This window comes from Propithecus coquereli, unplaced genomic scaffold (assembly GCF_000956105.1).
Source record: "Propithecus coquereli isolate 6110/MARCELLA unplaced genomic scaffold, Pcoq_1.0 Scaffold163, whole genome shotgun sequence".
In the NCBI taxonomy this organism is placed as follows: Eukaryota; Metazoa; Chordata; class Mammalia; order Primates; family Indriidae; genus Propithecus; species Propithecus coquereli.
Genome location: NW_012140858.1, coordinates 3237007 through 3254695, shown reverse-complemented (window position 1 = coordinate 3254695; position 17689 = coordinate 3237007). Strand labels below are relative to the sequence as shown.

The 17689-nt window shown below is 53.4% G+C and overlaps 1 protein-coding gene across 2 annotated transcripts in view; it reads right to left on the bottom strand.

The window, feature by feature from the left end:
• RGS3 (regulator of G-protein signaling 3) overlaps positions 1-17689 on the bottom strand; it is a 121896-nt gene that overhangs the window by 75184 nt on the left and 29023 nt on the right. Inside the window, exons 1-6 of one of the 2 annotated variants that reach the window (XM_012641190.1) lie at positions 16267-16386; positions 12284-12365; positions 11353-11458; positions 10207-10558; positions 9262-9301; positions 4164-4360 (exon numbers count right to left, since the gene is read on the bottom strand). In XM_012641190.1, the coding sequence (XP_012496644.1) occupies positions 4164-4360; positions 9262-9301; positions 10207-10558; positions 11353-11458; positions 12284-12365; positions 16267-16320 (831 nt within the window). In that variant the 5' untranslated portion in view covers positions 16321-16386. Of the gene's footprint in view, positions 1-4163; positions 4361-9261; positions 9302-10206; positions 10559-11352; positions 11459-12283; positions 12366-16266; positions 16387-17689 lie in introns of those variants that run through there. The other variant, XM_012641189.1, reaches the window with a different exon arrangement.

The following is a 17689-nucleotide window of genomic DNA, read 5'->3' as shown; positions in this document are numbered from 1 at the left end:
AAATGAAGCCCTAAGGGCCATGTCACCTCTTGGCTGCTAACGAGAGGATAAAGCAATAGAATCTTCCTGGAAAGCAGGAAGATTTGTCAGTAAAGAGCCATTAAAATGTTTATGACCCATGACCCAGTCATTTTACTTCTAGGAATCACTCCCAAGGAAAATAACCAGAGAGGTAATTCACACACAAGGATTTTTATCGCAGAGTTATTTACAATAGCAAAAGACTAGACAAAGTATCTGAATGGGGAACTGGTTAACTAAATGTGGTGTATCCATGTAATAGAAGAGTGTGTGACCTCTATAAAACACAGGCTCAAAGAACATCTAATCATGTGGGAAATGTTCATGCTATGATTTTCACGTAACAAAGGCAACAAGATATGAAATATAGAATAAGATATGTTTTCTTTTTTTTTAAATGTATACATGGACACCCAAAAGACACCTAAATGTTCACACCGTTATATCTGGGTGATGGAATAAAGGTTATTTCTAAAGAGAAGGAAAGAGAAATGGGGAGGAAGAGAGGGAAGAAGAAGAGGGAGAAGTAGAAGAAGGGAGGGCCAATGAATCTCAGACCACCAACTAACACTGGCCAGACATGTTTGCAGAGACCAAGGAGACCAGACACGACGCTAGCGCCAGGCCTCAGGGTCTCCCTTGGTCATTTCCAAATATCAAACCACTAGGTGAGCCAGGGAGTGGAAGCCTCAGCAAACAGGCTCTGTGACATTATAAGCAGCTGTTGTGCACCCGCCCTGTCCTCAGGTAGAGGGGAAGTGAGGAGAGGAAGGAGAGGACTCTCTTATTGCTGGGCTCCCCTGGCCCCACTTTTTCCTCTGTATCCTCCCGGAAATCTCTTCTCCCTCGGTACAACCCCAGAATCCTGGCATCTGAAGCTATTTATCTCTCCCAAAAGGGGGCCCTCAGTCCTGGGATGAGGCAGCATCCCAAGTCCTGGGGCAAAAGCCCTCCTCTTTCTCACTTCCTCCTGAGGGAACCCTGGAGGCCACAGGCTCACCTGAACAAAGACGGGGAACACCAGGACTTTGGGGGCCAGGGTGACGTAGGTGCCATAGCTTGAGTGTGTGGCGTGCGGCCTCATGACCGGGCAGTTCTGGTAGTTCCCATGGCCCTTCATGGTCTGCACCGTCTTCATCAGCCGGGACTTCTTCCCCAGGCCCGTGTAGGACTTCCCTTTACTGGGACTCCCTGATTCTGCAGAACAGAGATGGGAGACTGTGAGGCGCTTCCGTCACCCCTGCAACGTCAGGTTCGTCTGTAGAAATGGGGAACAGAGACTCCTTCCACCAACAACCACTTACTGAGCAGCGACTCTGTGCCAGGCGCTGCGCAGGGTGCTGAGACTATCGAGAGGCTTCAGACGGGCCTCAGGCCTCAAGGAATTCCCTCCCACTGTAGTGAGAGACACTGACATGTCAACAAGCAACTCCAGGGCTAGAAAGCAGCTGGGAAGGACCAACTAGGACAGAGGCAACAGCCTTCACCTGGTGATCCAGGCCCAAATCAGACTTACCGGTTTGGCCTCATGCTTTTAAAAATCAAGAAATCTCTCATATTTGAGAAATCAGAAGATCTGACCTCACTGGGCCCACAGTTCCATGTGGGACAATCAGTTGGAGCAGAGCAGTGACCACGCTGTGTGGCAGGGCATGTGCCCCCACCCCCACCCTGCCACCATCCCCACTATTCCCTGCACACACCCAGCCCAGCTCACCCATTCCATCACCTCCCAGCGCCAGGGACAAAGACCCATTCTCTGCAGTGGTGGCAGAGACCGAGGCTTTCCCAGGAGGCCTCAGAGCCAGCAGCCTGGCTCACTTCAGTGAGTCTAAAACAAGGAGTGGCACTGGCTGCCCCAGGTCTCGGTGAGAGCACAAGCTCTGAAGCCAGATAGCTGAGCTCAAATCCTGCTCCCCTCTTGCTAGCTCAGTGACCTCGGGCAACTTACTTCACCCTTGGAGTCTCGGTTTCCTCAACTATAACAACAGCACCAAGCTCACTGGGCTGCTGTGAGGATTAAATGAGACCCTCTAAGTAAAGTCTTTAGAACAGTGCCTGGGACCTATTGAGTGTGTGATAAAAGTTAGCTGCTAACTCGTTCTTGTTTTTGTTATTGTGATTCCTCCACTTGAACAAGCAAGTTTAGAAATCAGGTGTCCCATGAAACTCTGGGAATCCCAGACTTCACGGCATCCAGTAGGTACTTTTGCTTGGCCACCAACTAACAAATTATTAACAAAATTATTCTAATCATAAAAAGGAGAGGGAAAGGGAGAAACAAGGCCAGCCCCAGGGAAGACAGCACAGGCTGCAGCAGCAAGGGGTCCCTCATTAAGGGGACACTGCTGGACACCTACCCCCACCTGAACAAGGGGTAATGCACAGGTCTTTATCATGTGCCATCAAATGGGCAGAGGGACAAAACACAAAGTAGCTAAAAAGTGAGGGATTCCTGGACACGGGCAGGTGGGAGACAAACTAGAGTAATCAGGCTCCACACACACCTGGGCCCCTTCCAGGGGGTTCCTGCTGCCAGGCGGGCAACTGACGGGCCCCCCCTGACCTGGTTGCCCAACCTGAGGCCCAAGGCCCAGGCCTCCTTCTGCCACCCCCAGCCCTGGAAGCCTGGGGAGAACAGGTGGCCTGACCCCAGCTACATCCCAGGGAAGCTCCCCACCAACGCAAGGCCCACGGCCTCAAAGGAAACCCTCCGCTCAGAAGGTTTCACACCTGCTTCCTCCTCCCACCCACAGAGCAGGGTGAGAAAAACAAGTTGACTCTCCCCGACAAGTGACCACTGATCACAGTCGAGTCTGGGGGCAGCACTCAAACCATGATAAGCCAAACTACTTCCTGCCTCTTCAGTGAGTCGCTCAGAGAGGAAAAGAAAGAACATGATAAAAATGAAAATTAACCCCCATAGATGTCAACAACTTTGTGTCACATCCTAAGAAAGAGACCAACAGAAAGGCAAAGGCCAGGCCCTTCCAACAGAGCTAAGGAGAGGCGTGTGGCCTGCCAGAGATTGTTGTGCCCTAACAAAGTGTGAGTTCTAAGATCCACTGGACGGTGACAGGCTCAGAGTGGGATGTCAGGGAGACCAGAGAAGCATGGTCAAAAATGAAGCCCTAAGGGCCATGTCACCTCTTGGCTGCTAACGAGAGGATAAAGCAATAGAATCTTCCTGGAAAGCAGGAAGATTTGTCAGTAAAGAGCCATTAAAATGTTTATGACCCATGACCCAGTCATTTTACTTCTAGGAATCACTCCCAAGGAAAATAACCAGAGAGGTAATTCACACACAAGGATTTTTATCGCAGAGTTATTTACAATAGCAAAAGACTAGACAAAGTATCTGAATGGGGAACTGGTTAACTAAATGTGGTGTATCCATGTAATAGAAGAGTGTGTGACCTCTATAAAACACAGGCTCAAAGAACATCTAATCATGTGGGAAATGTTCATGCTATGATTTTCACGTAACAAAGGCAACAAGATATGAAATATAGAATAAGATATGTTTTCTTTTTTTTTAAATGTATACATGGACACCCAAAAGACACCTAAATGTTCACACCGTTATATCTGGGTGATGGAATAAAGGTTATTTCTAAAGAGAAGGAAAGAGAAATGGGGAGGAAGAGAGGGAAGAAGAAGAGGGAGAAGTAGAAGAAGGGAGGGCCAATGAATCTCAGACCACCAACTAACACTGGCCAGACATGTTTGCAGAGACCAAGGAGACCAGACACGACGCTAGCGCCAGGCCTCAGGGTCTCCCTTGGTCATTTCCAAATATCAAACCACTAGGTGAGCCAGGGAGTGGAAGCCTCAGCAAACAGGCTCTGTGACATTATAAGCAGCTGTTGTGCACCCGCCCTGTCCTCAGGTAGAGGGGAAGTGAGGAGAGGAAGGAGAGGACTCTCTTATTGCTGGGCTCCCCTGGCCCCACTTTTTCCTCTGTATCCTCCCGGAAATCTCTTCTCCCTCGGTACAACCCCAGAATCCTGGCATCTGAAGCTATTTATCTCTCCCAAAAGGGGGCCCTCAGTCCTGGGATGAGGCAGCATCCCAAGTCCTGGGGCAAAAGCCCTCCTCTTTCTCACTTCCTCCTGAGGGAACCCTGGAGGCCACAGGCTCACCTGAACAAAGACGGGGAACACCAGGACTTTGGGGGCCAGGGTGACGTAGGTGCCATAGCTTGAGTGTGTGGCGTGCGGCCTCATGACCGGGCAGTTCTGGTAGTTCCCATGGCCCTTCATGGTCTGCACCGTCTTCATCAGCCGGGACTTCTTCCCCAGGCCCGTGTAGGACTTCCCTTTACTGGGACTCCCTGATTCTGCAGAACAGAGATGGGAGACTGTGAGGCGCTTCCGTCACCCCTGCAACGTCAGGTTCGTCTGTAGAAATGGGGAACAGAGACTCCTTCCACCAACAACCACTTACTGAGCAGCGACTCTGTGCCAGGCGCTGCGCAGGGTGCTGAGACTATCGAGAGGCTTCAGACGGGCCTCAGGCCTCAAGGAATTCCCTCCCACTGTAGTGAGAGACACTGACATGTCAACAAGCAACTCCAGGGCTAGAAAGCAGCTGGGAAGGACCAACTAGGACAGAGGCAACAGCCTTCACCTGGTGATCCAGGCCCAAATCAGACTTACCGGTTTGGCCTCATGCTTTTAAAAATCAAGAAATCTCTCATATTTGAGAAATCAGAAGATCTGACCTCACTGGGCCCACAGTTCCATGTGGGACAATCAGTTGGAGCAGAGCAGTGACCACGCTGTGTGGCAGGGCATGTGCCCCCACCCCCACCCTGCCACCATCCCCACTATTCCCTGCACACACCCAGCCCAGCTCACCCATTCCATCACCTCCCAGCGCCAGGGACAAAGACCCATTCTCTGCAGTGGTGGCAGAGACCGAGGCTTTCCCAGGAGGCCTCAGAGCCAGCAGCCTGGCTCACTTCAGTGAGTCTAAAACAAGGAGTGGCACTGGCTGCCCCAGGTCTCGGTGAGAGCACAAGCTCTGAAGCCAGATAGCTGAGCTCAAATCCTGCTCCCCTCTTGCTAGCTCAGTGACCTCGGGCAACTTACTTCACCCTTGGAGTCTCGGTTTCCTCAACTATAACAACAGCACCAAGCTCACTGGGCTGCTGTGAGGATTAAATGAGACCCTCTAAGTAAAGTCTTTAGAACAGTGCCTGGGACCTATTGAGTGTGTGATAAAAGTTAGCTGCTAACTCGTTCTTGTTTTTGTTATTGTGATTCCTCCACTTGAACAAGCAAGTTTAGAAATCAGGTGTCCCATGAAACTCTGGGAATCCCAGACTTCACGGCATCCAGTAGGTACTTTTGCTTGGCCACCAACTAACAAATTATTAACAAAATTATTCTAATCATAAAAAGGAGAGGGAAAGGGAGAAACAAGGCCAGCCCCAGGGAAGACAGCACAGGCTGCAGCAGCAAGGGGTCCCTCATTAAGGGGACACTGCTGGACACCTACCCCCACCTGAACAAGGGGTAATGCACAGGTCTTTATCATGTGCCATCAAATGGGCAGAGGGACAAAACACAAAGTAGCTAAAAAGTGAGGGATTCCTGGACACGGGCAGGTGGGAGACAAACTAGAGTAATCAGGCTCCACACACACCTGGGCCCCTTCCAGGGGGTTCCTGCTGCCAGGCGGGCAACTGACGGGCCCCCCCTGACCTGGTTGCCCAACCTGAGGCCCAAGGCCCAGGCCTCCTTCTGCCACCCCCAGCCCTGGAAGCCTGGGGAGAACAGGTGGCCTGACCCCAGCTACATCCCAGGGAAGCTCCCCACCAACGCAAGGCCCACGGCCTCAAAGGAAACCCTCCGCTCAGAAGGTTTCACACCTGCTTCCTCCTCCCACCCACAGAGCAGGGTGAGAAAAACAAGTTGACTCTCCCCGACAAGTGACCACTGATCACAGTCGAGTCTGGGGGCAGCACTCAAACCATGATAAGCCAAACTACTTCCTGCCTCTTCAGTGAGTCGCTCAGAGAGGAAAAGAAAGAACATGAGCCTGGATGGACACAGGGGGAGCAGACGAAAGGAAGAAGTCCCACAGCTCCTTGTCCCAGCCTGCTCTGCACCTCAGGCCCAGAGGGGCATGCGCTGCCAGGCCCCAGCCCTGCTGCTGACATAACCATCCTGAGTCGCGAGATCTGCGCTGGATTTGAGTTGGATAAGACACTCGAACTCGATCACTGACTTCCCAAGGCAGGTACTGGCTGTGCAACCCTGAACAGGTTCCTTCCCCCTCTGAGTCAGGGTTTCTCCCCTGCAAAGTGGAGATGATACAGATTGTGCTTGCTTGCCCCAGGGCCGGCGGGAGGCTCACACAGGGACTTGGTAGGAAAGGGCTTGGTGGATTGTATCAGAGTGTGAGTGCACCAGGGATTATCACAAACCCTAAGCCACTGAGTCATCCACCCATCAGGGCGGGTGGAAGGACAGACGGGGCCTCAAACCACCCTGCAACTGGGGCCCAGGGTCAGCCTGGATCTAGACAGTCTAATTTAACACGGCCAAGCCTAGGCCAGAGAAGGTAAAACCACAGAGGACTGACAAGCAGGGGACTGAGGCAAAATAGACCAAAATTTCAAAAGGTCACTGTCTGCAGATGCTGCCCCCAGTCTCAGACTTTAAAACAAAACAAAACAAAACAAATTCTTCCCTTCCCTTCCCTAGCCCAGCTTCCCAGGGCTGTCACACAATCTTTACGTAGGGCTTCGAGAATCACAAATAAACCACCTGACACACAACTCTGCCCTCTGAGAGGAAAGGCCTGTTTACCTCCATTTTATAGATAAGTAAACTGAGGCCTGGAGTGGTTGGGTGACTTGCCCAAGGTCATTTGGCCAGTAAATGATACAAGTCAGAATCAACTCAACCTATGTGACCCTCATGTCCTAGTGCCCCAATCTCCACCCACCCCTGGATAATGTGTTGCAAGTAGGAGTGGCTCTCCAAAACTGATTTTTGAACTATCTTTTTTCAGAACAGTCCAGGTTGCAACCCAGTTACTGAGCTCTATGAAGGCGAACTCATTTACTTCCCACCTGCTACCTCTTACAATGTCTGGTCCAGACACCCACATCACCCCATTCCTCTATACCTGCTTCACTGACCAAACATAGGAAGCACGTGGCTTTGCTCCTGGCTTCTGAGGCGAGCCCTGGCAGCCACCCTGCCCTTGCAACAGCAAATCTGAGGCCGGGCCACCTTCACAGGGCAAGGTACAAAGCCGAGAGCACCAGCGGCCCTGGGGAACATGCCAACCACAGGCAGGCAGGCACCCCAGGCCCCGGACGGGCACCAGACCCTATTCAACTCAGAATAGCTCAACCCTCCCTCCTATTCAACTCAGGATGGCTCAGCACTCCTCCTGAAAGGCTACCTCCTGGCAGCCCGGCCAGAGGAGGGAACTGAGAAGTTGGCACCCTGGTGACAGCCTCAACCTCTGGACAACCCCAAGTGTGTTTAAGGGAAGCTTTGTGCTCTGAATTTCACCCCTTCCTTTGAACACCAGGACTGGGAGCTGCGGAGACTCGATCCCTGGTAAAAACCAAAGATGTCCTTGGATACCAAAAGGATTATTATTATGAAGAATAAATGAAGTATAGTCAAGATCTTAATACAATGCATTCAAAAAGTTACCATTGTTATTAACATCATCGTCATTTCCTCTCTTGCCCCTTCTTGATTCAGTAAGTATCATACCCTCAGAGGGGAATGAAAACACGGACACAGGTTGGGAGCACACCAGGGCGAGACAGAGCGATCTCTCGGGCTGAGAAGGACTCAATCTCAGACCACCCGGCCTGTGCCCATGTGCCCGCTGCAGGCACACACCAATCCAGCTCCCTTCCTCCATGACCAGCCTCCAAACCCTCAGAGGCTACCAGAGTCATTCTCCTTCAGCCAGTCACTCAACTGAGACTCGACTGAGTATCTGCCAGGCCCTAGATCCAGCCCTGGGCCCAGAGAAATGAGCCAGGACCAGGCGTTGCCCTTAATAAAGTCCCCTAGCAGTGGCACCTCGGCTCTAACCTAATGTGCCGACTAAAAGCTTTTTAAAAACTCATTGTTGAATCGCTATCGGACTCCTCCCCAGAAGGAATATCGATTGATTTCCAACAGACCAGGCCCAACTGCTCAAATGCCCCAGACTGGAGGGAAAGAAGGTGGCTTCCATCAGCACCCCTGAGCCTGATAGGAAGCCTCTGCACCCAAAAAAGGAACAGGCACTTTTCCAAGTATCCAAACAGACATCATCTTCACGCCACCGATAAGAGGAAAGTGGCAAGGAAGCAAATCTGCGAGTGGCTATGAGAAAGCCGCTCTCGAGGAGGGAGTTCAAGGGCATCCTGAAGGCACCAGGAGAAGGGCTCAAGCACACCAAAGGTGAGCATCACAGGCCACCCGGCAAGGCTGGTCTCTACCTTCCAGGCACCAGCTGGACTTTTGAGTCAGAGCTCTCCATGGACACGTGGAGGGCCCCGAGGCATGCCCAGCCAGCTCCAGCACCAAGATGGACATCTCAGGTTTCCCGGGAGAAGGAATTGGTTTTGAGCCCAGCTTCCATCCCTGGCCAGGATTTGAAGGCCAAAGGAGAAGAATGCATGAAACAGCAGAGACATCTCTGCCCTTCAAAGGCAACTACCCTCTGGGCAGCGTCTTTCAGTGCACAGGCTGCCACTCATGACCATTTTCTCATGTAATCCTTCCCGCAGCCCTCTGAGGTAGGAATTATTAGCCCCATTTTCTAGATGAAGAAACTGAGGCTTAGTGAGGGGATATGATTTGCTCAAAGTTACACAGCTAAAACTCCAATTTGAGACTTCCAGCTCCAAACCCCATGACTCTCTTCCATGAAGGCCCAAGCACGTTGTCTACAGCACCTAACATGTACTGGTTGCTCAGTAAAACTGGATGAAACTCAATTGAATGCCTGAGTCCTGAACACTCTATGTCTCTTAGATTGTTCTGGTAAGATTCCCTCTCTTCCTCCTCATTCTGGCTTTAAGAAAGAAAGACATTGGTTCAGTGAGAGAGGAAAGCTACCAAGGGGAAAGAGAGTCTGTGTCAATGTGCTGGGTGACCTTGACTCCATCAGAAAGGTCTCTGAACTCAGAGAAGGAGGCTGGGCCAGGCCTCCGCTGGCCTCCGCTGTCCCTCAGGGCTAGGAGGGGACTATAGCAGAGGGCAGACTCACCTTCGGGGATGGTATCCTCCTGGTACACAGGTCGAAGCAGCTGCAAGGGAAAAACAGGAGAATCATCTCAGCCCTGGGAACGGGGCAGGACAGCCTAGCAAGCTGCTGGATGCAGGGCCAAGGACAGGAAATGGAGCACCTCAGGGCACGAGGGAAAAACTGCAGTTCTGCTAACCAGCTGAGGGAGGGGGTCTGGAGGGAACACAGAATCCCAGAATATTAGACTTGAAAGAGGCTTTAGTGCCATGAAGTCTAACCCCTTGGCAAGTCCCCACCTTCCTTTACAGCAGCTTGTTCCAAAGTGCATCCCACGGAACACTGAAACGGTGGGACGCTAACCACCACGCCATAAAGGGTGCCACCATCAGGTAAGTTTGGGAAATGCTGGGTTAAACAAGGTTAAGCCACCTTCTTCACTGCAGGACACCCTTACAGCTTCCAATAGGCTAGTTTGCATTGGAAATGTCCCAGAAGAGGAAAAGAGTATGGGATATTTCTCACACTTTTTTGACTTTAGAACACCTTTTTTCCCAGAGTATCTCATGGGACTAATGTTTTGAGAAACGCACATCATCTTCCCACCATGCAATCATGCAGTGTCTGCTTTCACACCTCCTGTGACGAGGGCTCACTACCTACAAAAGCAGCCCACTCCACTATGGAAAAGCACAGGCTGGTAGAGAGCTCTTCCTTCTTGAAAGGTGAAACCTTCTAGCCTATGCATGCCCTGGTCCTGGATCTGTGCCCTGAGGCCACGCAGAACCCTTTGCCCTCTCTACCCAGGACAGCCTCGCACAGGCCAGAGCAGGCACACAGCCTGCCTCCTTGCTTAATACTCCCTTCCCCTTGCAGGCTCCTCATGACACAACTTTGAGTCCTTAAGTCTTCCTGGCCTCCCACGGGGACCCAAGGCCCTTCACCTTCCCCCACACCGGCTGTTCATACCTGGCTCCCAGGGTTCAGTGGGGCCAGGATGATGTAGTTGGGGTCAGTGGGGGCGGTGGCACGGGACAGGGCAGGCAGGGTGTGCTGGCTCCCACGCTTGGCCACCTCGGTGTAGCGCTCCCAGCCGCCAAGCAGCAGCCCGTCGGAGCTATCACACACCAGGTGGCAGCTGTGCCGCTGCTCGGGCCGTGCCTGGGCCCCGTGGGTGCAGTTCTTCTCCCGCTTGTTGGGGGGTGACTGGAGGTCATGTGTGGACTTGCAGGAGGCCCGCCGCAGGACCCCGCCATCCGGCCCCGGCTTGACCTGGGGGACCATGCGCCACACGAGCAAGATGATCTCGCTGGGGCAGCTCCTGGAAGTTGGGCATCACACAGAGAGGTTGAGCCTGGGGAAGACCAGTATCAGCCAGGGTAGGGGCCTGAGAGGAAGGGAAAGGGAGGAGGAGGCAGACACAGGGGGGAAGCCCCCAGTGTCAGGACAGGAAGGGATGGAAGAGACCATTTAAAGCAGAGACAGCAAAGGGGTCTCTTAGGTCAACTCTAATTGACTGGCAGTGGCTGAGAAGGACCCTGAGGCCAAGGCCAGGTTCAAAAGGAAAGAGCACCACACTCAACTTGTGATGCCTGTCACAGGCAAGACATAAGCAAGTAGGAGTCAGCAAGCCCCCTGACTACAACCCCTCATCTAGTCATTCTAGAAGCAAACCTAAAATGAGGCTATTAGAGTTTTACCCTAGGGGGTCAAAATTTAGAGGACCCAATCATTTTTAAAAATAATTTCTTAACTGTGCAACTGATACATTTGCAACATCTACACATCCGTAAAAAAGAATGGGCTTAGCTCTTAGGTAGCAGAAATAATTAGCTAAAGTGGAAAGCAACCCTCTGGAGCCATGTCACGAACCACAGGGTCTGTTTGAGAGCTTCTTCCCTGCTGTTTGCTCTGGGATCCAAAATTGCTCTGAGCCTGAACCTTCCATTTTCAGGCCAAGAAACCGATTCCCCGAGGAGCAAAGTGAATTGCTCACAGCTGGGCAAAGGAGGGACTGACAAGAGCAGGGCAGGGCAGGGCAGTGTGCCAGGGCTGGGGAGGAGGGGGGAGTGTGTCATCAGCCTGAGGCCCCGGCCGCCCACTGCCCGCTGTCACCGGATCTCGTGGGCCAGCTCCACACATTTCCAGTGCTCCACCGGCCTCTCATTCAGTTGCAGCACCGTGTCCAGCTGCTGCAGCCCTGCCCGCTCTGCCGGGCCCCCTGCAGGGACAAAGAAAAGCCATTCAGCGCCCTCCTCCCCCTGAAGCCCAAGACCCCCTCAAAGGGCCTGGAGTCCTTTGCTTCCATGGTGACCTTAGACAAGGACCACCGTTTTTCTCTCCGTTTCTTCATCTGTGAAATGAGGGGCCAAACTTGGCAGCTCTCAAGGGCCTTGCAGGGAGGCACCCCTTTGCCCTCACCGCCTCCCTGCCTGCCTCCCCCTGGTGCTGGCTCACCTCTCTGCTGTCCTCCCTTCCCCCAGGTCCCCTCCCCCTCCCCAAGGCCTCCTACCCCCTTGAGAACCCTCCCCTGCTGCCAGGCTCACACACTTCACTCGCTCCTACACCGTTCATTGAGCACCACCCCTGTGCAGGCACTGGGGACAGCCTGATCACTGAGCCCTGGTTTCTGCCCTTAAGATGCTCACTCTGTGATTAAGAGAAATATTATTTGTGAAAAGTAGGGAAGGAATGACTATCTTAAAGTGCTAATCAGGCTTGGTCTAGGATAAAATACTGATTCCAAGCAGACTTAATAAATGACTTTCATTTTCCCATGCAGCCGCTGCTGATGTTAGTTCCTGTTTAAACTGATTGAAAAACAAAATATAAAGACCTATTTTCATTTTGATAAAGAAAAAAAGTGAACATATTTTCATGAACCTCCAGTTTCATCTATGATCATTTAAAAATATTATTCTTTTCATTTTGCAAAACCAGGACACTTTGCTCCAGTTCGGGGCTCCCCTTTCTGTTCCAGGCTCTGTTTGCAAAGCCAGGTGCATGGCAGACAAGCAGGGCTGGCCTCCCCCAGGCACTCACTTACCAGAATCCACAGCCTGGACGCGGACCGGAGAGTCGCAGCAGATGGTGAAGCCAAAGCCGTCCTTCCCCCTCGGGATGGTGATCTAGGACACAGCTCTGCCCAGTCACTTCCAGAAGCTGGAGGCTGCTGCCCCTGCCCCTAGGGTCGGGAAGCCCACAGGCCCCACCCCAGAGCCACCCTCCACTCCAAGGGAACTGGAGCCAAGAAGGAGCTGGCCAGCCACTCACCATCCCTGTCTCAGCCCAGGCATCTTGGACCCTGGGTTGTGGGCCAAGCGGGAAGGCTGAGAGCTCAGGAGGTAAACCCAAGCCAATGCAGGGAGGGCCTGGGATGGACAAGGTCTTAGAAGGGCGAATCTTGCCCTCCTCAGCCCCAGCATTCCCCGCCCTTTATCCAAGGGCCCACGGCGCTGCACGCTTCCACCTTGCCTATGATCCACTGTGTCTCCTGTGCCTGTGTCTCCCTCCCCTCTTCCTGTCCCACAGAGGCTCACAGAGCATTGGCCCAGGGCTGGCCCTGTGCTGAGGGCCCAAAAACAAAGCCAGCCTGGTTGCTGCCTTCCCAGAGCACAGAGGAGGGGAAACTGGGTCACACTCACTCAGCCTCAGGACAAGGGTCAGAGGAAGAGAGTTGGGGTTCCTGGGGCAGCCCATGGCCAGGGCCTCGAGGCATTCAGTGAGGCTCCCAGGGGAGGGGGAGGAGAGGGCACAGATAGGCCTCCCAGCTGAATCCCAACCGGCCACTGACCTTTCTGTGCCTGTGGAGGCCCATATGCTTGGTAGGTCCACTACCCCTACTTTCAGAAGTCCCATGAAAGGGCCCCGCTATCTGGATGCTCTTTTCAAACCAATACACAATTATTGAGCTCCTACTGCATACCGGACTCTACTGAGGTACAGAGGCATGAGGCCTTGGTCTCAGGCTCCCTGAGGGGCATGAGGATGCCCAAATGTCTCCAAAGCAAAGCAGGGCACAAAAGCAATAGAGTAAAGCATGAGGACTGTGCTGTGAACAGTCCTTCATGCTTTGACTTTGGATGCCACACTTCCTAATGGCAGGAACTCAGCCAGGGCTAATTTAGTGAGGACAGCCTGGCCTCATCCCATCCTCAGAAGGATGCGGTGTGCAGTGTGACCTGCCGGCTCATTCAGGCTACTAAGGGAGCAGGGAAGGGGTCAGAGAAGGGGTTCAGTAGGGTCCCAAGAGACCCCCTAGAAGAAGTAGGACTTGGAGCAGACCCTAGTGAGGCATGGGGAAAGGTGTCCAGGACAAATTGAGAAAGAAGCCAGCTCAGCAAGACTGGAAAAGGTCAAGGGCGATGGTTTTGTCAGAAGACTTCTGTCTCCTTCCTTTAAGGGTTGTCTCTCCAAGGCTGGGCACCTGCATTCACCTGCCGGCCATCCCAAGGCTGGGCATGAGGAAGGGGAGGGAGGAGGCCCGGGGTGACAGAGGCCCTTGGAAGCAGCTGGGGCCCCTGAAGCTCTGCTTCCCACCGGCCCGGGCCTGGATTCAAAGCAGTTTGTAAAACAGGAAATCTGACAGACAAGGGGAAGGGGGAGGGGGCAGGAAAATACCCCGTTCCCATAAGAATTCTGGGAAAACACGCAGCTAAGACAGGAAGAGGAAAAAAATGGAAAGAAAGAAAGAAAAACAAACCTGGGGGTAAGCGGGGAAAGCTGGAGGAAAGGAGTGAGCACTAGTTGCCAGGCCCACCTGAAGCCAGAGAAGATGCCAGGAGGCTGGCGGGACCAGGAGGAATCTTTAGGGGTCTCTCAAGCCACTGCTCAGCCCAGGCAGAAGCTGGGGTCCCAAAGCCTTTCTAGCACTTCCCCAGTCCCACCCACCACAGGCCCACAGCCCCTCCTGCCTGGAAAGCAAGCACCAGCACCCTGGGCTCCGGGCTAGCTGGTTTAAGTAAAGGCCCCAGAGTTGAGGCTGGAGAGAAGTGAGCTCCAGGAAGACAGCCTCCCCGCCAGGCTCTGGTCCCCTCGTCCCATAGGGACCGTTGACTAGAGCCCCCTCACCCTGCTGGATGCGAGCCTAAGAAGAGCCAGCCCAGACTGCAGTGCAGCCCAGCTGGGGGGTGCGAAGGAAGAGAAGAGGAGGGGGTGTCAGGAAGCACGCTCACCTCCTAGCTCAGAGTGAGGGGTGGACTACACGAAGGAAGCAGAATTATATTTTGTCCATCATGATCGCTGACCACATTGAGAGGGTAGTGTCCAAAGAAGGTCTTCCCTACAGCCCTGACAGGAATGCAGGGCTAGTTTTAGGATGCCCATTTTGCAGAGAAGGAAATCAAGGCCCAAAGTGATAAGTGACACCCCCGCTACCCTAGCCATCCACCACCCTCCTGCTCTCAGCCTTCCTCTCTGACCTTGGGCCTCTCAAGGTCAGTTGGTGAAGGGGGTAGCCCAGCCCTGACTCCTCGTTGGCTCCTGGCAGAGGCTGTCCTTCCTGGGGTGGTTCTTGCTCTTTCCTGTCCAGGGCAGGAGCTGCCACTGCTCTCAGGCCTCGCCCATGCCAGCACCTCACTTTTGTCCTCCTGCCTAGTTGCTGATCCTCTGTCCTGCCTAGATTTCAATCCCCAGCTGCCGCCATGCACCAAACGCTTCCTAGATGTAGGTAGCAGACGCTGAGCCAGGTACTTCATACATGTCATCCCCTTCACTCTCAGACCAGCATCACTGGACTTTATTATCCCTATTTTACTGACAAGGAGATTGAGGCTCAGAGAGGTAAAGTGACTTGCTCAAGAGCCACAGCCAAAGTGGAACAGAGGTAGATTTGAACTCAGGTCTGACAAAAAACTTGGTGCTCTCAATTCCGTGCTGGTTTCTAACACAGAAGCTGTCCTGAACTCTGAGTCCCAGGGCCCCAGGTCCAGACCACAATCATGTCTGGCCCCACTCCGACTGCCAGCATGCCCAGTCTTCTGGCCCATAGACCCAAAGTGACCAAGGACTTCCAGACATCTCATCCAGTGCTCTCTCTGCCTCACCACTCTGCCACCCAGAAGCTGGTGTCAAAGCGGCTTGCTCTATTTGGCTCCGGGAGGGCAGAAAGCGCAGAGTCGGGGCTGCAGGGCAGAACCTGGGACTGGGGAGGGCTGGAGGGAAAACACTGGGTCCCCTAGCGGGCAGCTGCCAGATCCTGTCAGAGGAGTCAGGACCCACATTCCAGTGTGGTCATTAAAACAAACAGAGGGGCATCTCTACATTTTTTAAATCAGAAAAACTTTGAGCTCCCCTCCAGCTTGGATATCCCTTGCCTTCACCCTCCCTGACTCCATTCCTTTTTTATAGGAAAAAATGCCCCATCACAGTTCCAGAAGAGGCTCTGGAGCTAACGGGATCATCAGTCCCCACTGTGTCCCCGCTTGCAAGAATGAGGCCGAATCTTCTCACAGAAGTTAGAGTCCAAAGCCAGAGGAATCCTAAGCCACCGCAAGGCATCGGGGCTGTGGGGGAGGATGATCATGTGTATGTACCTATATATAAAAACATCCTAGCCCACATACAAGCACATAGCGACGCACACGCAGAGGGCAGGATGAGCACTGCTGTCCCATCAGAAGTAGGGAAAGTGAGCAAAAATACAAAATCCTCCTCCAGAAACACCCAGCTGCTCAGCAACTGAGGCTTCTTCAATCTCAGGCTCGAGATGTCTTTTTTAATCCATACCCCTCCTCAGAGAAAAAGAACAGAAAGTCAGCGAGACAATCTCACCAAGGACACCACATCGCCCATCAGTGGTTAGGACTACGCACAGAGCTGGGCCTCGTCTGGCCCTACAGAGGAGTGGTAGGCAACAGGCTGGGCCGTGGGTCCAGCTCCTGCCCCTATCCTCCTCCCCGGATCAAAACGAGCCTGCAGGGAGCAGGGGGAGGCGAGGAGGGGCTCCTGGGGAGAGAGGTCCTACACAGATGGGCCCCACCCTCTACCCCCAACATGCCATAGGCTCCCCCCATGGGGCCAAGCACCCACCTGGCGGTAACGGCGCTCCGAACACACCTTGCAGAGCCCATTGAAGCGGTTCATGGCTGCGGGTCCTGCCTCGGCTGCCGCCCCATGAAAACCCAGCTCTCCCCCCAGCAGCGGGAGCCCGCAGTGCGCCCGTCAGCCTGGCATGACCGCCCTGGGAAGCCCGCCCCACAGAAGAATGGCAGGAAATCACCTCTCACCTCCCCAAGCCCTGTCTGTACTGTGTGCCTCTACACGATAAGCTCGAAGGCTTCCTGAAACCTCAGAATGACAAGGAAGAGAGAGAGTTTTATATTAAAATTCCTGTCAACTAGTTAGTATTCCCCCAGCCCGGCGGGGAGAGGGCGCCTTTGTTCTGGCTGCATTCTCCGCCATGGGCCACTTTGTGATTCCAATGTTCTCACAAACACCCCTCACTGGAGGAGACCCAGGCAGAAAACACGGCAGCTCTATAACAACGCCGCCTCCCCCTGCAAGCCCCACGGTCCCCAGCAGCAAATCCAGGGGACTGCCCCAGCCTAAAGAATCCAAGGACGCCGTGGGGGGTTGCAGTTGCAGACATCCCATCTCAAGACAGGGAACACAAAACGTTTAGAGTCTGAGGACCTGCCTGCCACTCAGAAGCTACTTAAAAGTCAGTTTCCTCATCCACGCAAGTGGATCCGGTGCTATGTGTACTGTAAAGTCAAATGTGGAAGGGATTTCCAAATCATCAGACGATCCAGCCTCCTCATCTTACCAACAAAGAAACTGAGGCCTAGAAATGTTGGGGTCACACAGCAGGGGAGTTGGGGGCTGGGCCCAGAACTTGGGTCCTGTGTCCTGCCCTTGCAGTCCCAGGATGTGTCCAGCAGAGCAGCACATGGTGAGCTCAGCCCCGTTTGCCCATCTCAGAGCCCCCGGGGAAGCCCACCCACCCAGTCACATCCTTGATGACAGAGGGTGTCCCTTGGTCTAGCCCAGCTTTGGTTGCTGTGTGACTGTGGGCAGGTTACCCAGGTTTCTGGGCCTCCATTTCTCCACTTGCACAATGCAGGGGTTGAACAGGTGACCTCTGGGGGCTCTCCCCAAGCTGCAACCAAGCCTCCGGCCATCACACCCTCTTTGTTGAATCCTGCAGATATCCCTGAGTGTAGAAGCTCCAGAAAATCCAACGCACCTCAGAACAAGGCCCCAGTTGCTCACAGGCTGTGTGCAGAATCCCGCAGGACTTCCCCAAACCACCGAGAACATTACAGCGTCGGTGTCCGTGTAATTCCCATGGATCACCAGGAGGCTCCCTGGTCACCTTCCTCTCTGTGCTCGTAAAGTACAGAGGGAGGGGAAAAGGTCTTCGCAGTTCCCCACTGAAACCAGAGGAAAGCTTTTCAAATCCTAAGGAAGCCACAGAAAACAGACCAGACAGACCTGGCAAGCTACTCTAATT